At 42.5% G+C, this 27,112-nt stretch overlaps 1 protein-coding gene across 10 annotated transcripts in view; it reads right to left on the bottom strand.

The window, feature by feature from the left end:
• The window catches only part of ATP6V1C2 (ATPase H+ transporting V1 subunit C2), a 45,715-nt gene extending 24,768 nt beyond the window's left edge, over positions 1-20,947 (bottom strand). For 2 of the 10 annotated variants that reach the window (XM_081069542.1, XM_081069537.1), the window contains exons 1-3: positions 20,364-20,669; positions 19,025-19,179; positions 17,190-17,257 (exon numbers count right to left, since the gene is read on the bottom strand). In XM_081069542.1, the coding sequence (XP_080925668.1) occupies positions 17,190-17,257; positions 19,025-19,153 (197 nt within the window). In that variant the 5' untranslated portion in view covers positions 19,154-19,179; positions 20,364-20,669. The other 8 variants (XM_081069545.1, XM_081069540.1, XM_081069546.1 and 5 more) reach the window with 7 other exon arrangements.
• Positions 20,948-27,112: the final 6,165 nt, after the last annotated feature.

The raw sequence follows: 27,112 nt of genomic DNA on the forward strand, positions 1-27,112 counted from the left end.
GCTGATTGCACAAAGCAAAAGTGGCCCTGACTTAGCTGTGATCACAGACTACAGTCACCAGCAAATTGTGATGTCACCGAATCACAACATCTTTGTCATTGGAAGCAAACTAAAAGTCCAGATGCTATTTTAAATTTACTTTTATCACTTCATACGTCATTGTGAACAACTTTTCATGTCATCAGAATAGAGCTTCCTCACTGCTTTCATTTTACTGTGTAGTATTTCCTTGCATGGTTGTATCATAACCAAGTCCCCTGTTGTTGGACATTTGGGTTGTTTCCGCTTTGATATGGCGTTGCAATGATACACATATTTTGCCCACTTGTGCAGGTACATATGCAGAATAGGTTACTAAAGAGTAACTACTGGAATAAGAGGTATAAACATTTACAATTTTAGCAAATAGGCCAAACTACCCTCCAGAGCCAGGTTACACTCCCACTAATGGTGGATTTGAGTATGCACTTCTCCAAACCCTCACCAACACCAGGCATCATGAATCTGTGAGGCTCTTTGCTCATCAGTGAGGCTGGACATGTTTTCATAGGTTCATTGACTCCACAAATGGCTGTTTCCTTCTGTGAATGGCGTGTTCATATCTTTTGCCAGTTTCTCTAATGATCTGTTCATTTTTTAAAAAAAAATTTACTTGTGACAGTTCTTAGGCTTCCCATTTTTAATTGGCAATAATTGCGCCTCGGATAAACCGCATTGGCTATAATACTGCCACTTCACAAAGCTAAGCTTCCCATTTTAAAGACGAAAAAAAGTAAGATTTAGAGAGCCAAAAAAATCACTCTACCCAGGGTACCAAGTGTCAGAGCAGAAATCGATCCCCGAATCTACGTGACTCCAAATGCCATGCTCTTCAAAGCTCGTCTAAACTCTGGCACCTTCCTCTAAAACGCTTGACAAAAACACCAGCCCATATGTGAAGATATATAAATCATATTTTTAATTAAAAAATCAAATTGCAAACAGTATGTAATCTTGATTGGGGTGTTGGTTATACTGATGTACCCAACAAAATTCATCAACTTGTTCATGTAAGATTGTACATTTCACTGGATGTAAATGTTTTACAGTACATATGATCTTAATCAAGTGGCCAAAGTTAACATTATCAGTGATGGGAAAGATGACTAACGTGTGTTTCTAATGATGCACTGAGAAGAACATGGCCTCCCTCCTGAGGTATTTCTGCCAATGTGGGTAACCTGAATCTTATCACGAGGAAACATCAGTTGAGTTGAAATGAAGGAGCATTTTACATAATAATAGACCTGTACTCTTCAAAAAGCACGATGTCATAAAAGTCAAAGAAAGCCCGAATAATTGTTCTAGTTTAAACAAGACGAAAGAGACATGGCAATTTATTGTAAAAAACAGGGAGTCATCTCCACGTTTATCATCTGAGAAAATAGGAGATTTTCTTTGTTATTTATAAAGAAACCTGTTGAAATAATTGGTGACATCCAACTAAAATTGATAGATTAAATAACGATTCTCTATTCCTGATTTTGATCATTGTACTAAGGTTGTATGAGAGAATGCCCTTGTTTTTAGATAATGTACATAAAGGGACATCACATCTGCAATTCACTGTCAGAAGATAAGAAAAAGTGAGAGAGAGAGAGAGAGAGAGAGAGAGAGAGAGAGAGAGAGAGAGAGAGGAAAGAGGTTAAAGTAGACATGGTAACGGGAATATGGGAATTCTTTTAATAGTCTTGCAACTTTTCTTGAACTTTGAAATTAACTCAAAATAAAACGTTAAAAAATATTTAAGCATGTACAGTATATAATCCAACTTTAAAAAATTACGTCAGTATATACATAAACGAAAATCCTGACAGAAAGACACCAAACTTTTAACACTGCTTATCTTCACACATACAAGAATGAGGACTTTCCCTTTCTATGTATTTCTGTAATGTCACGTTTGAATTAATTAAGACATATTAGTACTTTTGTCGTTTAAAAAAAAAGAACAGGAACAAATAAATAATGAAAATAACATAATAAAATAATGAACAAAATAAACAAACAGCAGCATTATTTACGAGAGCCAAAAGGTGGAGGCAATACAAGTGTCCATTGATGGATGAATGGAAAAACTAAATGTCGTACATTCATACAATGGACTATTATGCAGCCTTAAAAAGGAAGGAAAATTCTGGCACATGTTACAACACGGATGAACCTTGAAGTCATTATACTAAGTGAAATAAATTAGTCACCGAGAAGAAAAATACTGACTGTACACAAAAAACAAACAAACAAACAAAAAACAGGTTCTGTGGGAAGTAACCTCACGGGTGATCTGATCATAATTTCTTAACTGGGCAGTTCACCATGAGTAGTCATGCCCCAGGCACATAACTTTTTAGTAAAAAGCTTATCTCTGCCTTAAGCAAGCCCTGTCCTTTGTTTTTGTGCATGTAGATTAAGACACGTTTGAAATAAGCAGTAATCACCCTCAAAAGAATACATAATCTTAACTCCCTTTTAATCCAATCTCCACTCCCAAGAAAGCACATAATCTTAACTGTGGTGTAATCCCATCCCACATTGCTTCCTCCCACCTTCAGCTAATCTTCCTTATATTCCTTCCTTAATTTCATATGCATAAAAGAAACAGCAAAACTGCCATTCTCCAGATCATTTGAAATCTTGCTCCCCACATACGTCTTCAGTTTGGCTCAAATTAACTCTTACAGAAATTCTCAACAGGTTTGGACATTGCCTATGCCGACAGTATGATTCCATTTATATGTGGCATCTAGAGTCAAATTCTTAGAAACAAATACAGTGGTGGTTTCCAGGAGCTGGGGAAAGGAGGGAGAGCAGAGGTGGGATTTGAATTTTTAAAATAACCAGCATGTATTAATAATAATTTTAAAAAACAATGGTATTGCAAATAAACAAAATAATAAGTAAATAAAAGAATAAGTCAAGAGTGTGTTACCTGAGGTCAGTCCATAAAGATTTCTTTCAAATTAATCTCCTTTATCTTGGCAGTCAAATGGGGAGCTCCTACACCCAGTTGTCTGGTAGAGTGTGGTTATCAGGTTCCAAGTTGCTTAGTGCAAGTCTGTGACGCAACAGGAAAGAGGTTTTCCCTCTTCCCTGGGTTTTCTGGATAATTCAGACAAAAGCAGGCTGAGGTAGGTCTCTTTTTTCAGAAGTTACCCCAAGTCAGGGAAGAGAGGGCCAACAGGTGACAACTGGAGTTTCCACAGGGTTTTAAAGCAAGAATATGAATAGTGTTTATCTAGTGAGCTGTTCTCAGAAAGGCACTTTGCATAATGTATCCGCATTCTCTTCACTAACAAGGGGAGGCCCCCAAGAACTGAGAAAACTGAAGCTCAGAGAGGCCAAGAAACTTGACCAATATCCCTCCGCCGGTGGCCATGACATCAGCTAGTTCTGACCACCACCTTGCCTCTAAAGCAAGCCTCTGCCCACCACACCAGCTGCTCTCGGCCCACCAGGGGATAAGATGTCCCGCTCTGGATAACCAAAACTCCAGGCACAGTTTTGTCCTCAGCATCTCAATGGAGGAGCCTGGACAGGCCCAGCCTCTTTCTGCAGTCACAGGAAAGAACCCTGAGCCCACGTGAGGCCCAGATACAGCCACCAGCTGGTAACTCAGGGAGCCCCTGGGCACCTCACTCTGCTCCTTTGTCTCTGGTTCCTCCTCACCAAGGGACAATGAAAGCATCTCAAAATGCCTTGAAGCAGTCATCAGGAAAGTGGAGAGCAATTCAGGCCACAGAGAAACCATGCTTTAAATTTGCCTTGCTTCTGGGAAACTGGAAGTTGCAATGGCTGATGTTTCCACTGTTAGAGGGGTTTCCCCTTGCATATTGTTTGTAGAGCCACTCAGCAAAATTACCCTTCTCTCACGCAAAACACAATTCGCTTTGTCAAGTTGGCATTATTCGGCTTGATTCACCCACATCATAGCATAGTATTTCTTGGCCCTCTTCAAAAGCCAGCCTACCCTCAGAGGAAAAGTGCCCGTAGGGGGGCATGGACAGGGCAGGTTCCTTGTTCTGAAGTGTTGCTTAAATGCTCTAGGGTCCTGTAGTCTTGCTTAAATGACTAGGGTCCTATAGTCTTTTGGGGAAAAGTAGGCAGTCCCCTAAGTGTCCGGATTGGAAATGAAAAGGAGTAGCTCACATTCGTTTAAGTTTTGGAGAGTTGGCCAGAAAGTCAATCCACCTAGCAGCCACTGGTCACTGTGCCCAATTGCAGAAGCTCCACTCACATGGAGACCCGCCCCACTCACATGGAGCCCTGCCCCACTCACAGGGCATTTGCCGCCCCAGTGCACACAAGGTGAAGAGGGACCTCAGAGTTGTGCAACCTGTAGTCTGCCCTCAGGGGAATGAATGGGCAAGGGCCAGAACAAGCAAGTCCAAGACACAAAAGTGGAACTACAAATGGCTGATAACACCTGAAAATATGTGCATACCCTTGCTGATAATCCAAGAAATACACATTAAAACAATCACACACCATTTTCACTGTCAGGTAAATAAACAAAGTTTTTTCAAGGCACTAAACTGACCAGGGTATGATGAAATGGCACTTCCTTGCAACTTCATTGAAAAACAATTTAGCAATATGTACAAACAGCTTTAAATGTGTCCGTATCCTTTGAACCAGTAAATCCACTTGAGGAAATGCAACTTTAGGAGATAACCAAAAATGTAGACATAAAAAGAAAAAGAAATAGAAGAAAAAGGGGGGAAAAAACAAAAACCAGAAAGAAAACAAACCAAAAAACACAAAAATGTTCATTATAATAAAATGAAGTAGGTATTTTATTACTTAAAAAATAAAAGTTCTTCTCCCCCCATTTAAAAAATCCTTAACATTACTTTAGGGTTATGCCCAGGAAGTGCGACCATAACGGCATCTGCCCCCAGAATCATCGCATGGGTCACAGACGGAAGGGCCATTAGAGACCAAGGAGAGGTGGGGACTTGCTTCGTAGCTCACCATGGCTAAAACAAGGCCTCAGTATTTCCTGCCTCAATTTTAGAGCAATACATTGGATGTAATAACGTACTGTTTTTCCATAAAACGTCTCCTCATTTAAATTCCTTGTCTGTTTCTGCTAAGAGAGTTCTTGTGAAATAAGAAAGCACCAGACTGCGCAGGCAAACATTTTCTCCACACTGTGAAGACAGCTGGGACTTCACACCTGGTCGGTCCCCTCTAGGGCTCCATTAACACACATTTCATGGCAAATCTGTGTTTCTTTTCCTGGTTTATCTTGAAATGCCTGGCTTTACTTTTGCATGTAATGTCCACTATAGGCAAATTCATAAAGTGTCTAATGACCACGGGGATGGGAAGTGGGAGGTGACTGCTAATGGGTACAGGTTTTCTTTTTGAGAGGACAGAGATGTTCTAGAATTACATGGTGGCGGTGGTTGCATTACTTTATAAATATACTGGAGACCAATGAATTGCACATGTCAAAGGCATGACTGTTACGGTGTGTGAAAGATATCTCAATTAAAAAACCATATCCTGTGATAAGACAGGGGATTGTCTAATGGTGGCACTAAATCTTCTATTTTGAGATTTGGATCTTTGGTATAATTCCATTTAACAAGTGCTGGGACTTTTAACAAGGCTTGGGACGTTCAGAAAGTTTTTTCTCCTTTCTTTGCCTCTTTCCCCACCAGCCAAACCTTAATAATTCTGTTTACATTTACTATGTATAACCAGTTTCAATGATTCTGTTACTTCAGCCATGCAGGCCTTGTGGCTTGGGAGAGGTTTTGCAACTGTATGGGATTCACTCCTGGCTCCAACTTAAATCTACCTATGCAAAGGTTGCCAAAATAAACCATACTTTCCCCACACCCCAACAGACAAAGCTGAACACCATAGAAGATGCCCATTACAGACTGAAGTAATTTACATCCCTAGTTAGAAAAAACTTCATTCAGAAGAAACAAAGACTCTGAGGCCGTAGTTTCTAGCAGGCTCTGTCCAACCGACCCTCCGCTTACTTTAATAAATCTTCCTTCTGTATTTCTACCTGCTTCGTGAATTCTTTCACACACAACATCCTGACCTTACTCTCAGCTTTAAGCTGGAGGCTCAGCCTGGAGGAGAATGTCAAGGACAGGTCTGACCCTTTATGCTAGATGTCATCCCCTTCTCCAAAGTTCCTTGGCCCTGCTCCCTGCTTCTCCATTACCACCATATTGTATAGTTACCGTAAGTTTATCCAAGCCCTTCCCTGGGCTCTGTCCCAGACAGGTCACGCCATCTTTCTCCAGGTTACCTTCAGTGGTCTCCTGCCTCTTCCAATGCCTCTTCTTGCCTGCCTTTTCCAATCTGGCTTCCTCCTATCCATCCCTCCTACAGCAGCCAGAGGGATCTCTAAAAATACACATCTTAGCATGCCATTGTACTGTTTAAGCTATGCCAGTCATTTCCCAAGGTGTTCAAATATTGATGTTCAAATTTCTTAGCAGAGTTTACAAGGAACACCCCAGCCTGTCAGTCTTCCTTTTTCTCCAGCCCCTCACCCCACCCTTCCTGTCCCACACCAGCCATCCAGAGCCACCTGGAATATCCTGAGCGACCTGGATGCTATTCACCCTTTATAACAGGCCAAGTATCCCTGCCTCAAGGCAAGTCACCCTAACGAATACAATAGTGTTGGATAACACCCCCACTCAATACATGTAGCTTCTTGCATTCAACATAAACATACTGAGTGCCCATTACATACCAGGCAATGTTATGGGCAGACCAGAGTGAACAAAGCTGGACAAGGGCCTCAAAACGTGAAACAGGACATCAGTCGGATACTCCTGCTTCACAGTGTCACCCAGTATCGATCGCCTCCTCTACCTCATCTCCCAGAATGTGAACTTTTCAAAGAATGAACATTTGCTTCTTTTTTAAAAGAAAATCTCAGTGTTCCTTCTGTCTTCAAAATAGTCAGTACTCAACGCAGCTGTGATATCAAGTTTAGTCCATGGCATGGGGCGAGGCCTGCGACCCCATGCTGTAGAGGGTCCTAACTGTGGCCCTCCCCCAAGCCACGTCCATCCCATAGGATCAGGAAGCAATCCACAGGTTTGAGGGTCGAAGGGGATATGTGAACTAACACTTTGGGTGCCCAGGATCTTAGCTGCATTTACCTGAGAGAAATGAAAACATCTGTCAAAACAAAGAGTGTACCTGAGTATTCAGCTTTATTTTTCATAGTACAAAACAACAAACCATCTAAATGTCCCCCAACAGGTGAATGGAGAAGCAAACTGAGGCTTACATGTAAAATGGAATACTACTCAGCAGGAAAAAAATGACTATTAATATATATACACCACAACATGGATAAATCTCAAATAACGATGGGAAAAAAAGAGTGCATCCTACATCATTCCATTTACAGAAAAGTTCTAAAAACGCAATGTTATAGTGACAGAAGCAGATCAGTGTTGAAGTTGGTGCAGGAAGAAATTCATTACAAAAAGGCTGGAGGGAACTTTGGGGGGTAATGAATACGGTCATTATGTTGACTATGCTTGTGAGTTCATTTATATATGTCAAAACTCACCAATCAAATTGTACCCTTTCAAATTTTGTCATTTATTGCATGCCATTTGTGTTTAAATAAAGCATTGTTTTAAGAAAAGCTTACACTACAATGAGGTAGCATTTCTTACCTATTGAGTTCATAAATTCCCCGAAATTTGACAACACACTTCATTAGAAAGGTTATAGGAAATACGGACTCTCCTTCATGGTTGATGGAAATGCAAAATAGTCAAGCCAGAGAAATCTGGCAAACATTCATCAACCTTACAAAGGCATATAACTCCTGGACCCAGCAATTTGCTTCTGAGAATTCATCCTGCAACTACACCTATACACTTACACGTGCAAAGTACCATGGAGGTGCAAGATTACACGTGCAGCATGGTTGGCAACACCTCCCTGCCGCGTAAAAATAAATACGCCAAGTGTACATCTCCGGGGCTGCTTAATGAACTATGGTAGCTCCCCACGTGGGAGGCAAGGTAGCTAAAAGGCCAGAAAGCTCTTTATGTACCCCGATGGAAGAACTCTCCCAGGATATATTATTAAGTGAAAAAGAAGCAAGATGCTAAATAGCACAGGTGGATTACTACTTTGTGTTTAAAAGGGGAAAAAACAAAAACATATACTGGAATTGTCTTGTGTTTGCATTAAGAAGCACCAGAAATGTATCCAAGCAACTCATAAAAGTAGTTTGCTGTGGGGAGGGAGTCGGATGGGGAGATAGTGTGGGGAGACTTCTCATCGTACAGCCTTTTATATTGCTCTGCCCTTTGAGGCATGTGAACGTATTACCTTTTCAAGAGGAAAAAACACTTTATTATAAGCCTTGTAATTTAGAATCCCTGGCCTTGAGATTGATTTTTTAGATGTTTGTTAGGATTAAATGGCACATGGCTGTGTAAAGCGCTTATCAAATGATAACAACGTGCCTCAAATCTCAACCCCACTGCCTCAGGCTCACCCTGAGCCCCCACTGAAATGCCAACGAGCAGACCCTACCCCAATTAGTCACCCTGGAGGTGGTACCCAAGGACTTGTACTTTTCTTAAAGTTCTCCAGGAGATCGTATGGGCGCTAAAAGAGAAGGCCCACTGATGTGAGATGAGGCACATGTATTCAGAAATTATTTCTTCAGCACCCACTATGAGCCAGGTCCTATTCTAGGAGTTGGGCATAGAAATACGGACCCTGTTTTCTTGGGGCTTATGGTCTACAAGACACAGACAAAGGCAAACAAGGAAAGTATTAAATAGTGGCATGTGGAACACAGAGAATCAAAACAGGGTGCCCCAGAAGGACCAGGCTGGCTAGTCTGGAGAGGTCTCTGGAGGAGGTGACATTTAAACTGAGATTGGGATGACACGAAGGAGCTCACCCTGCAACGGTGGGGTGTGGGCAGGGCATTTGGGAGCTTGAGCTGTGCACAGCCCAGGACAGATGGAGCCAGGGTGGTGGGAGGTGAGTGGGCCAAGTGGGCGGTGAAGGAGGACACCTGTGGCCCGACCAGTGAGGGATCTGGACGCCACGGTCAAGAGTATGAGCTTTACACTGAAGCACTGAGAAGCCACGGGAGGGTTGCAAGCAAGAAACTCACGTGATTTTTAAGAAGAACTCTGACTGCTGTGTGGAGAGTAGGGGAACAGGAGATGGGTTAGGAGTCTATTGTAAAAATACAGGAACGTGATGAAGCTGGCATGGAAGAAGGCAGAGCGCTGAGAAGTGGGCAGATACAGAATGGTTTTTAGAGGTGGATCCCACGGGGCTTGATTCTTACTGGAGTGTTATGTCAAAGGGACAGTCAGGACGAAGGTGCCCAGACTGTTTGCTTGAGCACCGGGTGCGTGGGCTAAGGGAGCCTTTGCTGAGATGGCAAAGACCATGTAAAAGGAGAATGTATCCATACAAGCAGTCAGTTGAAAATGATATTAATTTAGGACATGAAGCTATGCAAAAACGGACCATGTAAGCTCTTGGAAAGCAGAACAGTCTAGACAGCTGCCATTGACTTCAGAGCCAACACAGAGTACAGAGCCAGCGTGGCTGGGCTGAGGTCTGGAGAGCAGTGGAGTTGGCCAAAGCCTACGATGGACTTGCCTTCAATGAAATCCAAGGAATTATTTTGTGAATTTCACAATGTTGCCTCAGGCTGGCCCTTACCCCATGCCTGCTGCACAAAAGCGGCCAGCTGACATTCCTTCCTTCCCTGCTGGCTGGACTTCTGGTTTGGTGAGAGCTGCTGGGAGTTTGGGCGGTGAGGGGGGTGTGGGAAGGGGGCCTGTCAGGTGCTGAGTCACCTAAGGCAAAGCAGAGACTGTCCTAGCAGGGTCTGAAGGAAGGGGTGAAGGCAAGGCAGGTGGGGGAGAAGCTAACTGCCATCTGCCAAGGACCTGTGACCAAGGAAGGGAGAGAAGCAGGTCGACCGGGTTAAGCCCTGACACGCATCAGCTGTGACCTTGTACAAATGACTTAACTTTGTAAACGTGAGTATTCTCATTTATAACATGTGAACATTCACTCAGCAAACAGAGCTGTGGTAAAGATGTTATGAGGAAATGAAGAAACTGGTAGCACCTAATCCAGTGCCTGACACACAATATGTGATTAATAAATAGCAGTTACCCAAACAGGAAAGTGACACCCATCACAGAGTATGGAACTCAAGACAGAAAACAATAAAAACAGAGGCACTAGAGAACATCAAGGAGGTGTAACTGTCATAGAGCTTGACACATCCATCAGTAGCAGCAAAGGGCACACAGTATAAAAACATGGACAGAGCAGGTGTGAAAAGCATAGATAATGTCACTCCAGGAGACAAATCAACTCTGTACAATGAAAGGGAATACACCCATCCGAGGTACCGCGTACCACTTAGACAAAGCAGCACTATATTAGGTCGCAAAGAAAACCTCAAATACCCAAGGAAGAAATAGCACTTACTTCATTCTCTAACAACAAAGCAATACAATTAGAAATGAAAAACAAAAACAGAAACAACCACCGAAAAAACTCAACCTTCCAGAAATTAAGAAAAAAACAACACTAAAAATTTGCAGAAAATATCTAGAAAAAACTGCTCATAAAAATTCCACATGTCTAAAGTTATATAATACTCAGAGAAAAGTTCATTGCTTTGAGCATTACAGAACAAAACTTACTACATAAATAAAGTAAGCAAGCAAGCATATAGCTCAGTATGTTTTATAGGGAAGAGCAAGAAAATAAACTCAAATAAAGAAAGACAAAGGAAATTGGGATAAATGCAGAAATTAAAAAATTCTAAATCAGAGAAGTGATCAAACTGATTTTAAAAACTTGAGAAAGAAGCTGCTTCTTTTAAACAAAGAATGAAATAGATTGGGTAGCCTAATCAAAGGAAATGAAACACCAAAAAATGATAAATTAGCAGTGACAATCATAAAACCCACACAAATACATGTTGGTAAACTGTAGGCAAATAATTTGGAAAAGCTGATGAAATGGAATATTTTCTAGGAAAATGAAATTTACCGAAATCAGCACTCTTCTTTGCCCCAAGAGAAAACTAAGAGACCAACAATACTGGAAAATTTGTGAACAGAACTGCACCTAAAAAAATAGCAAGTCCCACTACATCAAGATGACTTATATTAAATTCTCCAGAACAGATCATCCATTGCCATATAAAGCAGCTATGCTCAGTTATAGTGCCAGGACCAGCACCTGGGAACTTGTAGAAATGCAGACTCCCAGACCCCAGCTCAGACCTACTAAATCAGAAATTCTGGAGGGGGAGCCCAGTAATCCATGTTTTAACAAACCTTCCAGATGATTCTGATGCACACTATAATTTGAAAGCCACTGATTTAAAGTGTTGGGAGATGCTATGCCAAGTGTGGTCTGCTGACCAGCAACACCAGAGCCCCTGGGGAGCTTGTAAGAAATGCAGACTCCCAGGCTCAGCCCAGACCCAGACTCAGAATCTGCATTTTATCAAGATCCCCAGGGGGATTCATGTGTGTATGGGAAGCACTGTCTCGAGCTCTAGCCCAGTGTTATCCAATAACAATATAATTGAACCACATATGTAATTAAAAATTTCTTGTAGCTACACTTAAAAAAGTAAAAAGAGTAAAATTAATTTGAATAATATATTTTATATAGCCCAATGTCCAAAATATTATTTCAACAGGTAATCAACATAAAAAATTTATTAATGAGATTTTACTTTTTTTTGTATTAAGTGCTCGAAATCTGATAGGTGTTTTATACTCGTACACTTCTTGATTCAAGCTAGTCACGTCAAGTGCTCAGAAGTCTATGTGGCTAGTGTGGATGCTATGTTGAACAGTGTAGAGAGCATAGAGAAAGAAGGAAAGCTTCCAAATCCTTTTACAAAGCCATCATCTTTCTTACATTATTATGGCTTTTCTAATTTTGTGCTGTCACGCAATAGAACACAATATTCATATTGTGGTTAAGAATGAGGACTCCAGAGCCAGACTCCCTGGTCTCTAACCTTAGCTTCATCATCAGTGCACATCTACGGGAGGTCACAGAGTAAGCCCTCAAAAATGTTAACTATCATTATGTTATGACAATCACATTATGATGTCAGTATTGTTATTCATGCATACTGATGCAAAATCTTAAAATATTAGCAAAAAGAGTTCAACACTCCAAGTAGGGTTTCTCCTTGGAATGCAAGGATGGTTTAGTAATTATATTTATTAATAAATACACCATATTAAGGTCAAAGGAAAAATAAAACATAGGAACAATTCATTACATGCCACAAAAGGAGTCTGACAAAAAAATGCAATACGCATTCTAGATCAACTCCTAGTAAAACAGAAACAGATACTTCCTTAATGTGATAATATATATTTCAAAACAAGAGCCAAAATAATATTTAATGGCAAGACACTAGAATTATTCGACTTAAAGTCAGGAACAAGACTAAGAGGCCCAAGACCACCACTGATAAATTAAACATTTTTGGAGGGAAATATTAGCTGATACAATGAAGCAAGGGAAAGAAATGAGAGAAAATAGGGAGAAAGTATAGCTTGTAGACAATATAATCACATGCCTAGAAAACCTTAGCATATAAGCTAAAGCACCATTAGAAACAATAAGGACATTAAGTAAGTTGGCAGGTCATGAAGTTAAGTTAATACATTAAAAGTCCTATTTACAAACAAAAAGCATTTAAAGGAAAGATCTCATAATAGCAACAAAATAAAAAATGTAATACTTAGGGAAAAACCAATAAGACATTGTGCCGGACCTTTAGTGAATAAAACATTAAAGCTCTACGAGAGGAACAGAGAAAAAAATTTAAGTCGATTGTAAAATGAGATGTGCTCATGGAAATACTCAAAATTATAAAGATGTCAATGGCCCCTAATTTTAGTGTAATCCCAAATGAATTACCAATAGTATCTTTGCTCCAACTATGTGCTGGGTTCTGTCCTATTTACTTGGGATATATATTTACAAAAAAACTTGTGCTTAGTGGAGTTCTCAAAATAAGGTAAATATTTGGACGGCATCATGAATGTATATGAATGTATGTGTGTGTTTTGTTTTGTTTTACCAGAGAAGGAACCACATGACACCCTAATAATGGTTCCCTTTAGGGAAAGGAATTGGGAGTAAAGTGGAACTATTTTCTTTTTTGTACCTTTTTATACCATTTGATATTTTTAAATGTGTAAATATATTACTTTTTTTAAAAATGTCAACAGTAATTATCTGAGCAATGTGTAACACATTTAAAAATATGTCTATATTTAAAAATATTATTAAGTGTTTCCTACTGCTATCATAAATAATAGCAGTGATTGATGGTAGAGGCTGGAAGGGTGAAAGGAAGGAGGAAAAGGCCATTTGCTGGTTCATATAAAGCCCAGGACCCAAGCCCTGCTGGGCTGGTGGGAACCAGTTAGAGGCAGGGAGCTGCAAACAGACAGATAATCCATTAATAGGCAAGTTGGTGAATCTGAATCAAGGGTCTATTCCCCCTTTGTCACCCCAGCCCGTCCAGCTCTTTCTAGCAGTTTCTTTCTGGGCAGGTTTCTTTGTTTGGAACACGAAGAGGTTACGTTAAATTTCTAAAGGCCTGTGCCATCTCTAATATTCCAGAAATATTTCTTCCATTCATTCATTCTGCTGTTCATTGAGGGCCTATGATGTTATAGGTTCTGGGTATCTAATTGTGCAAAAGACTAGCCTTTTGGAACTTACAGTTTGGTTGGGGAGACAGCATTCAACTGATATTTGTCTAATTAATTGCAGAAATGTCACGCAGATAATCTCCACCTGATATTCTTGCAGGAACAGAGAAGTTCGGGTAATTTTTTAAAATTACACTTAGCTTCTCTTTAGAATTTCCATAGGTGAATGGACTCCCAAAGATCTGCATGCCTGAGCAGACATCCACGCTTAGCTGTGTAATCTTTGATCGGCCAACCCTCAGTCAACTGCATGGAACCACATGGGTTAAAAAAAGCCAACAGCTATTCCACAAGCCAGGGAATGCACTTAGGCACAAGTGACAGTCACTAATGTACCATAGAAGCCCCTGAGGTGAACCTGAATGCCCGAGAGCCTGGTAATATTTCAACCAGCACCACAAAACTGGCTAAGATACCGTGAAAAACTCCAAACACTGGGGGGGGGGAAAGGTGTTGCCTTTTTAAAAGAGAAAGTCGTGTGTTTTCTCAAATATTACAGTGTAAATACAGACTAAATTAACAAAGACAGCATGGGAGAATAAATCAAAAATAAAGGTAAGTCTCCAGTAAGCAAACCCTGCCTTCCAGCTAACATGGAAAAACACTCTAGTGCCCTGAGTAAATAAATAATAAAAGGATATGGAAACGATACCCCTTGAAAACTCTTGTGCCTTCTCTATTCTCCTGGCCACAAGCAGAGCTGACAGGTTTATGCTGCCCGGGTTACATAGTCAGCTAGCTTTTATTTATCTAATAACACTTGAGTACTTTCCGAGAATTAGGTAGGACGTTTCAAAAACCTGAAACCGGTCTCCTGATGTTATTAGTATATCCCATTATTTTAGCCCAAGCTCCAGTATTAACTCCTAAGCAAGGCACCCTGACTCCTGAACTACATAAATAAACACTTGAAATAAGAATTGTGGGGCTCTCAAATCGCACCATTTTTCTCACTTCATCCCCATAGGAAGGCTTCCGAGAATATATATACAAGGAAAAATGAAACAATACACAGTAATTTTCATTCTTACCACACCTAGCCTATTAAAAAAAACACACTTTAATTCAAATAGGTCATATCTGTTTCACAATTATAGCCTTCACTTACTTGCTCACACATTTTCATATTATTTCTCAAGCAGGTTCTATCCCACCATCAACAAGCAACTTATACAACAAACAGGTACAGAACAAAACATTAATGCTTACTGGGGAAAAAACACACAAAAGAAACAAAAGTGGAAGTAATAATCCAGGATCACAGAATTTTAGAGCTAGAGACTTCGCTGGATAAGAAAGAGGTTCAAGGACTTGTACTAGAGAAGAAAGTGGGTAGCAAAGAAAGGTCTAAAAAGGTCAGGAAAGATAAAATGCTAAGTAGCTGTCCTTTCTGCAGCAGGCCTAGGAACAATTCACACTTCTGTGCCAGCCGGCGTGGTCACACCTCAGTGCACAGCCTCCTGCTGTGGTTTGTCTGGCCGAAAGCCCTCGTCAGCCTAGGGCAGTGGGCTGGCTTCCACGGTATCTGTCAGACCCACCTCCCCAGAGGGCAGAACAGCCCAACAAACTAGCTATTTCGGAATCGAGCCGCTTTTTCGTGGACATTAATTTTTCACAGAACACGTCCTGTGATAATACTGATTTAAGATGATTTTATCCCCCTTCATTCTTCCCTAAAAGCACAGAGATGGTCACTAATACCCCATTTTACAGATGGGAACGCCATAGGTTAGTTCTCTTTCTGAAAGACTGTGAGCTGCATACTACCTGGTGACGAGGACTGCCTTAATGTCATTAGCCCATCATCCCACATAGAGCAAAACATTACTAACAAGGGATGCTGTCTAGTCTTAGGCAACTGCACACAGAAAACCTAATTCCTGGCCCACGGGGCCCATCTGCGGGTCAGAAATCCTCAAAGTATGACCACTGGAACTCCTAATTATCCATTTTCCATAAAAAGGCATTTAAAGGGGCGGTAACAGCCATATCACCATTCCACTGACAAGAAAAAGTAGCACGTGTCCACAGGCCCTGAAAATCTGAAACCCTGTAGGAAGGCAGCGAGATCAAGCCATCATTTCAGCAGGTGTATGATCTGATCCTTGACCACTGTGTCCTCGTGTATCTCATCGGTATTTTTTCAAAAGCACTTGTTATACAGCAGATTTTCATTTTCCCCCAAATAAGGGATGATTAGTATTTAAAAACTGCCTAATAAATTATGGCAAGTCCAAATGGAAAAATATTACAGTGAAATGGTTAATGGTGAGATGGAAACAACAAGACACGAAGGGAAAAAAGCAAGTTACAAACCATGCATAACATGTTATCACCTTTATTAATATACGTATGCATAAATAATATTTATGGGTAGGAAAATTGGATATACACAGTACAAATATAACAAGCAGGTATCTCTAGGTGGCACAATTATGGGAGATTTGTATTTGTTTTCCCATGCTTTTCTATGATCTATAAATATTTGCAATGATTTTGTATCAGATTTGTAATAATAAAAAAAAAAGATTTTCAGACTCTACATACATTTGAGGTGGGAGTGTAAATAGGGCCAGCTTCTGGGAGGGTAATTTGGACAGATCTGTAACATTTCACATGCAAATACCCTTTCACTTAGCATTTGGACTTTTAATTATCCCACTCCTACATATGCACAAAGAAGTAAGGAAAAGGACTGTAATTATAGAGTGTCCACAATAGCAAAAGACTAGAAAACTTAAATGTTCATCAATAGGGCAATTCAAATAAATGAAGGCGACATCTATTCAAGGTAATGCAGCCAGTAAAAAGAATGTGCAATTATGGACTGCCATGGAATGATATCTAAGATACGTGATTAAGTGAAAAAAGCAAGGAACAGAACACACATTATCATTCGTATAAAATGATTTCTAAGAACACATTCACCTCTACTTGTACGGGTACTGGCTGTCTCTGGAAGGCTCTCCTAGGAAATTATAATAATGTTGCCTCAAAAGAGGAGACATGAGGGAAGAGGCACACAGATCAGAGGAAACAGTTTTCGCTGGAGAGCCTTCCTTTTGTACTTTGAATTTGTTTCCGATGTGCATCTGTTACTACAAAAACAAAAGCAAACAAAAAGCCTCGAAGGGAAACTGCACCAATTAGTATTCAAAGTGTTTCAGCACCTTATGCAATAGTCCCCTTGGTTTGGAAAAATGCTGCCTCCAGCAAATAAAACTATGCAATGGACCCCGCATGTGGCTGTTTACCCAGTGTCCTCACAGGGACCAACCCTGTGGACTGAGTTTAGTCAAGAATGTGCTCAGCCAAAGCAAGAGCACTGTGTCATCTGACAACAGCGTCAAATTCTCACTTGTATGTAGTAAATAAGAAATATTTTACCTTTCAGCAAAGGTATCGAGTTTCCCCAACTCATCAGAGAGGCCAACCAGGGAATCCAAGGTCCCCACCTAGAAAGATCATAAAGAAGTTAGAGGCTCACGTTTCGTGGCAGAGAAGTCAGGGTGCCTTGTCAACAACAGTGCAAGGAATTCTGGAACTTCTACCTTGAGTTAGTTGTCCTTGGTCAATAGTCAAACTGGAAACTGGGAAGAGCTCTTAAGGAAAACCAGTGGATTGGGGATTTGTGTGTGTGTGTGGGTGTGTGTGTGTGTGTATTGGATAAGCTGTCATATATCTGTCTTTGGAAGAAGTGACTACTATGTTGTGATCTGCCCGCAGATCATTTTTCTCTTTGAATGGTGGTCTGTTAGTCATGGATTAATCCCCATAGCCTAGGAGATATACCAGAAAGTAAGTTAAGGAAGTTATTTCTAAAAGCCTTTCTTCTCCAAGAGAGTCCCCAATCCCTTTCTCTGTTCTTCTTTGAAGTCACTAACGATAACCTTGCGGGGGCAGAGGGCAGCTTTTTTCCCCTCCCATTTCATCATTCATGGAAGTCCTTTTCAGATTACTTACAAGGATCTGTTTCTTGGTGTGGAAATTATTACAGAGTCCAAAACTGTATTTAAAGGTCTAGTCACAGAATCGGAAGGAGAACCTTGGTCCTCATGTTACTACCCACCAATCAGACATTAAAAAGAAATTAGGAAATTAGGAAACTTGGATATGTCTAGTAGGTGAAGTTGCTTCCTTTTAAGCAACTTGATTTTCAGCAACTTTGGGCAGGGCTGTCTTTTGTATCTTTGTACCCTATAGTCTAGTGCGCTGCCTCACACAGAGTAAACGATGAGTGGATACTGACGGTCATGGCGTCCGTCACTGGACAGTGGCCCGTGTGAAAAGTCAGCAAGGTATGGGTTCAGAACCCAAAGCTGCCACTTACTGGTTTTGCAGCCCTGGTCTCCTTTCTCAGGCCGTCCTGACCTATAATGTGGGACTTGTTGAAGAGTCAAGATGGTGCCTTTAAAGTGACTGACCGTCAGCATAGTGCTTGATAAACGCTAACAATTCTAGTAACATCACCAAGAACTGAGGCAGCTGACAGGGCAGCTTTGTAGGCAGAGGGGCAAACTGAGGTTTATATGGCAATTTGCTAAAAGAGCTACCTCTGGGTGGTTAATGCCACCCCTCCAGCCCCCACAACGCTTCCTCCCCTTGGAAACCTACAATCTTAGGAAGCACCTGCAAAAAGTCCATTCTGTTTGAAGTAAGAAGTTTGTACCTTTCTGGCTCCTCTTTCATGTCTGTTTGATTTCAACTTTGTTCTCCACGGCAAGAGCCCTTAGACACTCATGCACTGTCAAATCTCTTTCTGCCATCTGCCCAGTTACCACTAAGTCCCCTTCCTTCCTCTCTGTCAAAATCAGAAGGATCCTGGATTTCCTGCCCTGCTCCCCGTTCAAAAACACAATCAAGGCTGAAGCTCTCCAAGCCTGCACATGTAAACTACATTGTTGGTCTTCTTAGATGTTGAAGACAACACAGGAAGAATCCAAGAAACTCACAAGGACCCAAGTGTGGAAGATGCTCTTCACACTTTTTGAAGACACTGCTACCCGCACCCTTGTCTCCCTGTTCATTCTGTCCCGTGGCTCTAGATCCACAGGCGCCATGAGTAATTTGGGGCTGTCGCGTGAAGTCCCCCCCTGACCATCATTATCCCCAGGCTGATTCTCAGTGTTGCTGCCTTTGCCCTGTTATTTTCTCCTTGGCTTCCCAGAAGACACCACCCCCACTCAATCTGTCACCTCCTTCCTCCTCCCCGTGAACTTTACCTTGAAGTCAGGAATCGCAAATTTGGTGTTATTAGACAGGTTGGACTTGGAGGTCACTGTGTTCATCCTCTCTAGAGCTTGTAAATTTTCCTTATCGCCCGGGGCAGAAATTAACCAAAACTCCGACATGTTTCCAGTCTTCGTTTATCCAGTTACTGACCAGAAGCACAGCCACACACACAAACAGAAACAGAAGTGTCAAATATCTCTGCTGCTTCACCACTCCCGTCCCTCAGAATTAATCCTCTCCAGGATGTGTCCCTTTTCCCAGTTCCCATTCTTGGCCCCTTGACCTTCCAGTTCAGATTCCATAATTCTAAGGACACCCATTTGCACAAAGCTGACGGTAATGTTATCTCCACTAGAACAGCCCTCGGGTCTTCACAAAGACTCCCAAACGTCCTCCTTCCGTGGGTTGTTCTGAGTGATTTTCAGGAAGAGAGGGGTTGGAGGAGAGAGGCTGCTTCCTTCTCCTTCCACTCTCCCCACTCCAGTGAAAGACCCACACCCAACATCATAAAATGGGGGGGAACAGTATGCTGGGCTTGGGCGCCTTCTGGAATGGTATTTTCCTCCCTCCCACGTTGCATCTTCTGGGAGGCAGGACGGGATGGAGGCAGGAATGAGACGGGGGTGTTTTCATAATAGGCCGCCTGGGCAAACCCCACCTCTTAACTTACCGACCTTGAGATGGGTGGGCTTTAAAAGTAGATTTCAGAAGATGCCTCTTTTTATAAAGTAAGAAGGGGAAAAAAGGGGGTGTTGGGGACGGGTGCTACTAAAGTCGCTTTTCCACAAGACTAGGTGTCCACTCTCCAGAGCGGGTCACTTGCCGGGCCTGGCAGGCAGTTTCTGTCCAGCATCTGCGGCCTCCAAAGCCGATCAATACCGCCCATTCAAACGTGTACACACGCACACCTTCTTCCCTCCGCCTGTTTCTCCCTTCCCATTGCCTCCTCCAAAGTGTCTCCGGAGAGCCGGGGGAAAAACTCAGGACCACAGCCGGAGACCCATCACGGGGGCTTTTCTTTCTGACTCCCATCTTACTCCAGTCTGAACTAACCTTAGTCCCTCCTAACCCTGCAGCCCCGAACGCAGTTCCTTTCCGTCTTGTGGCGGGGGGAGAAACTGGCCCCGCGCACACCCCGGGGAGATGCCACCTGTCTGGCTGCGGGGGGGGGGGGGGGGCGCAGCGTTGGCGCCGGTTCCCCGGTCCCCCCGGAGAAAGCGCAGAGCAGGACGGCGCCCGAGCGCCCCAGAGGACGCGGGCGGCCCGCGACGGCCCCAGGTCGCGGCGTCTCCCCCGCCGCCTGGGCTCCCCGATCCCGCGCGTCCTTACCCGGAGCCAGGGAGCCAGGCGAGCCCGGAGCGCACGGCCGGCTCCCGGGAGGCAGCGGCTTGTGCGCGGCGCCCCGCCCAGAGCTTTTATCGCAGCGGGAGGTGCCCCCCCCGCCAGGTATTTGCATACCGGCCGCCCGCCTCCCGCCGTCGCCGGACTGGGGGGCCTCCGGCCGTCCTGGGGGACAGCGGGAAGCGGACGCTGCCCCTCGGGTCTTGACGAAGACCCCCAGGCCCTCCCCGCGGAGGCCCGGTCCTGGCGGGGTGCTGCGGAGGTCCCACGGAGTCTCCCGCCCCACGACGTCGCAGAGCAGACGGCACAGAAGGCGACCGAGAGTAGCGGGAGAGCTGAAGCTCTCGGGACCGCGACACCGCCCTCCGCTGCTGCCACGCCGCGTCGCCCTGTCCCCCACCCCCACCCCACAGGGACAGGGCATGGGGGTCCCAGCAGAATCACCGAGAGACCCGACTGACCTATGGGAAACGACGCAACAGCTGCACAGGGTTGGGAACACACCTGGGCGCGGGAACAGAGCTTTCCCGCGGCGTGGGCGTGAGCTGCCCTTGTTGTCCAGGAAACTCCCCGCTGCCCGAGGCGCCCACCTCACCTTGACCTCCTTCCAAGTTGCCCTGTATACAGGAGGGACTTAAAACTTACTGTCTAGTACCATCATGTGAGTTCATGATCCGTGCTCTTTGAAACACCCCAGAAACTAACGTGCAAATGTTAAAAAATAAAGAAAAAAGAAAACTCTTGAGAATTTATTTTCCCTGGAGAAAAGGAGGAAATGTTAGTACCTCCTTCTCTGTGGACAATGCTTGCCGTGCTTTCTGGGAAAGGTTAAAAAAGAAAAATCTCAGAATTACTACTTCGGAGGCTGTTGAAGAAAGCGTGGTTGCTTCCTTGAGAATGGGCTCCTCCTTCCTGCATGAACCTAAGACTGTCAGATCTTTGGAAAGCGAGTAAGGCCAAGGCAAAACCCCATACGCTGGGATGCTGGGATGAGAAGGTGACTTTTAAGGTCACGCCACCGTGAGCGTGCGCACACTGCAATCCCATTGTGGATTTGGAACTGGCAGTTTGAAACTCCCAGCACCTACGCTCCGCATCATCCTTATTGGGACACTCGTGTGCATTAGTCAGTCCTTGCAACACCTTCCTGAGGGAGGACACCTGAAACTGAGGGATGTGGAAACCTGGTGTGTACAATGAGCCTAAGTGGCAATTCCAGGGAAGGAGTAGCCTGCTTGGACATTGATGTGGAGTCCCCAATTTTGGACTTTCCCCAGCGACGCCACTTTCCAGCCAGGGAAAGCAGATCCCTAGAGGTGGGAGCAGAACTCATTTATGAACGCGTGTGGGGATGCCCACAAGTTGCATGAACTGCCTGTGTCACACAACGGGTCAATGACAGAGCTGTGAGTGGAACTGAGGCCTCTCACCCACATCTCGTCTCATGTCTGTCCCACTGCTCCTAGCAAGACTGCAGGACTGGGTCATGATTCTGAGAGAGAGCCCGTGATTTCCATTTCGGTCAATGATTTTTCAGTCTTCAATATGCAGGACCATTGTTCTGGCTTCTCGGAAGTTGGGCAACAAACACATTTAGAAATGCCCCTGAATTTGTTTATGGCACCATGCTTTCTATAAATATGGTTTTCTCTAACTAGCTTGTTTCATGAAGTAAAAGAAGAGTCAGACACAAAATAACTCCTAGACAAATGACTCTGGGTGGTAAACACACAATGTGATATATATATATATATATATATATATATATATATATATATATATATATATATATATATATATATATATAATGATGTGTTACAGAATTATACACCTGAAATCGATGTAACTTTACTAACAATTGTCACTCCAATAATCTTTAATTGAAAAAAAATGACTCTTAGACATCTGATTAAGAAAATAATAAGGACCTACAGTATTCCTTGTCTTAGTTAAAAATCTTACTCAAAATCTACAATCTTTCTGGTCTTTCACATCTTAAGCTTCATGTTAAATATTGGCATTTATAATAATTGATGACTACTACTAGGTTGCCTTTTTTCAAATACCTTTTTTTTTTCTGCTTATAAAGGTAATTCTATGCTTCTTACAGAGGATTTGGAAAACACAGAAACGTATAAAGAAGAAAGTAAAAATATTGCCTGTGTTTCCATGATCCAAAAATAACCACTGTTAACATTCAAATTATTTTTATTACTTTTTAATGAATATTCATATAAACAGATATGGACTTTTTGGCGTGATTGAGATTATGGATGTATTATACATAGAGTTTGGCATCCTGCTGTTGATTGCTTTTTAAAGATCAAAAAATTTATCAAATATATCTTATCAGTAGAGTTTAACCCGTCATCAGCAATTTACCACAGCTCACAACAGAGTCAGAGACATTTGATTTCAAAGGCAAATAAGAGATCTCGCTGTACAACTTACATCTTGAATAAAGAGAGAGAGAGAGAGAGAGAGAGAGAGAGATATGAAAACTGCACTAACTTGCCCAAGGGTTATTTGATTTGCAATTTTCAAAGGCAGCCACATAGGTACTTAACAGTTTTGAGGTGACTTGTGTTAGTCTCTCAAGTTTCCCTGTGAAGGGAGATCAGCCTTCAACATAGAGAAATAGGGAGAAATCAGCAAAAGTTTGTGAAGTCTCATCCTTTGGTACAAGGAGAATATCAAATAGTATTCCCACTCATGTATCAGCCTGAAGCAGCATTTTATCAACCCATTTTCAACCCCTCCCAACTCCTTCTACACTCCCAAAGTCTCTAAACTCTGCAGCTAAATGACTGCAAGGTTATGTGTCTGGACCACTGCTTTTAAAATACCCCCAGGTAATGAAAAGTGCTTCATATACACAGCCCAAAAGAATCCATGTCATAAAGAATACTATATGTTCCTGAAAATAAAGGCTGAGGAGGAAATGCCAGCGTCCTTGAGTCATCACTAGCTTATTATGAATTTGGTTTTGGCTGGATAGGCTTGAAATGTCTCCACAGTTGGCACTGGTTACACACTGAGCCAGCTGACATCTGTGCAACATGCAACAGTCCTGTCAGGTTTGGGAACCAGAAGAACAAGGCTGGCCTCGTTGGTCGGCTGTTCTGTGGCCTCTCCCAGGTGGCGCCCTTTTGTAGCTCTTTAACTATTTTTCATGGAGACAGCCCTCAGAGGACGCTCTGTCCAAATTAGTACAGACACGTAATTCCTCCTACAACTGGCTCAGGTGAATTTTTCTAGGCTTTGCTGAGAAAAACCCAGGGAAATTTTTAGGGACAGCTCTCTAGAGGAGAAAAATGTAAGCAGAATTGTCCCCCGAGAGTCACTATGGTGCTGTAGAAACGGATGAGGCTTTGGAATCAGACCCTCAGTAAGAGCTGCAGATTTCCCATCTAAAAATAAAGAGGGCAATTGTACCCACTTTTCAGGCTTGTTCTGAGGATGAGAGCGAATAGCATTAGGGGCAGCTAAGACAGGGCTGAGGCTGGGTTGTGCTGCATAAATGTTTCCTTCACTTCTCTGTCCCTCTCCTTTCTTAGATAGGCTTTAAGGTTTTTACCCAATAAGTGTGGCGCATTATAATGCCTTGATAGCATCAGGATTTTTCTTCAAGGGCCCAAAGTACTTTGATTTGTGTTTTCTCATTCAGCCGATGCCATGTGACTTAGGGCTAGCCATGGTGATGGTTTTCACTTTTTTGTTGGAGAAACTGAGGCCAGAGAAGTCTCATGATTTATTAGCCCAGGTGAATACTCTTAAGAAGAAGGCTGTTTACATTTGTTCATTTAACAAGTTTTTGTTGGTAGGTTTTTTGTTTGTTTGTTTGTTTTTCAGTATCTGCAAGGTAGTGTGGGGTATGCAAAAATCAATAAGGGTTTTCAGACTAGTGGTAGAACAAAGCCATTATGGTAAACAGAAATTGGAGCAATCTCAACTCACTAAGGTAGGACTACGAAATACCGAGCAAGGTGTGATGCAGGCGTAAAAGGAGGCCTGAGCATTCAAGAAATTCCATGATCCTCATTTCACAGATGAGGAAACAGGCCCAGGGAGATTAAGTGATCTGATCAAGAGCACAGTTAATGGTAGACCTGGGACTTGAACTTCATCCTTCTACGTCTGAGTGCATATTGCACAATAAGATCTAAACTCCTCCTCTGCGGCCCTGTCTAAAGGACTGGTTACTAGCACTCTGTGGTAGTTAAATTCCTGACTCATTCACTCATCAGCTGAGGGAACTTGCACAAGTTACATGGTACAGCACAGCGACCAGGCCATGCTAAGTAGTCAGTCAAGGTGTGCTATGAGTATCAGCTACCTCAAAATCTCCACTTTCCCTCCTTGTTTCTTATTTCATATTCCTTTTCCCTCTCAAAGAGTTCTTTTGGAAGACACTAGTTCTATCCTGTTGTGAACATATGACCCATTTGTCATTCATGCATTCACTCATTTCAAACATGTCTTTGATGTAGTTGACCTGCTAGGAAGTAGAATGGAGTGAGGGCTTCAGGAAATGTATTTGGGGTACAGCAAAGAGTTCTGGCTTTGGAGTTGAGAGGAGCTGACCTCAAGTTGCAGTTCTGTCATTATTAGCTGTGCCTTTCCAAGCACCCAATCTCTCTGTTCCCCAGTTTCCTCACCTATAAAATAAGGATGTCAAGATCTAGTTAGAGGGTTATGCTGAAAATGGAATGAGATAACATATGCTAAATGTCTAAACGTGCCTGATCCTGGTATGCTCATCCTTTCACTCTAGATTACAGGCATCAGGAAGGCAGAGACCACATCTGCTTCATTCGCTGTCAAATTCTTAATGCTGAGTAGATGCTCAGTGAATATTTTTTGGATCATCTAAAGCAAGGGACTTAAATGCTGGAGAATCAGGGGAAGCTGAGTGAGAATTATTTTTGCTTCTCCTAAATCTATTCTATTTTAAAAGATTTAAATGATTTGAAAAGGTCATGAAGACATAACACTGCATATATAAGTGTTGGGTATGTATGTTAAACATGAGTGACATCTATTTTCATTCAGTTATGTTTATAAGACTGAAAATTGGAGACAACATATATGCCCAGCAAAAGGGGATTGGACAAATTAATAATGATGTAATCATGGTCTGGGCATTTCTTTGGGTCTTCACTCTCTTGTGAAAGCTCCCATGTAATGTAAAAATTTGATACAATCTTTATGCTTTTTTAAATTAATCTGTCTCATGTCAGTTTAATTCTTAGGCCCAGCCAGAGACCCAAATAGGGTGGAGGAGAATTTTTCCTCCCCTACAGTTGCATTTTGAATTTATGATCAAAAACTTAAGTTGAGCCCTTGATATGGTCCAGTAACTTACTATATTTCCCTGATCCGTTCTCTCCCCCACTCTCTGAGATAACTATTTCAAACTCTTCTCTCCTCATAGGTCCAAATCCCCTTTTCCCGTCTCCACTCTCAGCAAAGGATTTTGCTAATTCTCTGAGAAAACTGAAACAACCAAAAGAGAACTTCCCAAAGCCCATATCACTATATACAATAATTAACTAGAAATAGATCATAAGCCTAAATGAAAGACCTGAAATTGAAATTCTTAGAAGAAAACATAGGAATATATCTTTGTGATCTTGGGTTAGGAAAATTTTTCTTGGATATGACACCAAAATCACAAACAACAAAAAGAAAGTTACCACCAATACCACCTACTAAAAAAAGAAACCTAATAATAATAATAATAATAATAATAATAATAATAATAATAATGTCAGCTCAAAGGTTTCATGGGAAACCTTTCCAGATCTTTGAATTTCTGTGCCACCCGGCGTCTCCCATCCCTCCATTCCTCAGTGCACGATGCTGGAACTCTGGGTTACTGGTCAGAGCCCGTCACTGGACTGTGCGTGTTACTTAGAGAACAGGAATCACACCTGAGTCTTCTCTGAGTCACAAATACCCAGCACAGTGCCTGGCACAAGGTAGGTTGCCAGTAAATGTTTGTGTAATAAGTGAATTCTCTAACTTATCGTGATAAGTATTATGATATTGAATATATATCAATCAGACGTTTGTTTGATAACTATATATTGCTCACTGCCATGAATAATATATCCTTGCTATATACATAGCTGGTAAACTGCTGAAACTAAGATTCTGAGACCCATGCTGTGCTTCATGACATCAGAGGTCAAGAATGTCAGATTCTCTGACAACTTGACCTCTATTTTGATCGCAACACTGCGCAGAGCAAGCCACTGTGCAGGTGGCTGGAGGGGCTGGGCCTTGCCTTCAACCTCTGCTAATGATCCAGGTCATGCTGATCCTGTTTCTGAATCATAGCCGTACCCCTGGTGTGGGCACAGTGTTTCCCATACCATGGGTCCTTAGGAAAGGCTTGGGCTAGGGGCTGTTCCACCTGTCCTGAGAGAGGAGACGTGAGATTAGCCATCAGGCCAGAGCGGGGAGGTTTGCAGGCAGAGGCAAGAGGCACAGGGGACAATGGTGGAGGAAGTGCCTGGTCCTGTCATCCTCTTCTCTCACTTCACTGACAGCTGATGGGAGAGTCCATACTCCTTTGCCCCAGCATCTTGGGAGGACAGTGTAGGTGGGTCCCTAGGGTGGAAATGAGGCTCCTGTCCATTTAAGAGGTTTGAACAGATGCCTTGTAGAATGGCTCGCGGCACCTATGAACATTTATACTGATCTGTATGACTTCTTTCTCCCTCCCTGTGGAT

The sequence above is a fragment of the Rhinolophus hipposideros genome (genome assembly GCF_964194185.1).
Source record: "Rhinolophus hipposideros genome assembly, chromosome: 12".
Classification (NCBI taxonomy): Eukaryota; Metazoa; Chordata; class Mammalia; order Chiroptera; family Rhinolophidae; genus Rhinolophus; species Rhinolophus hipposideros.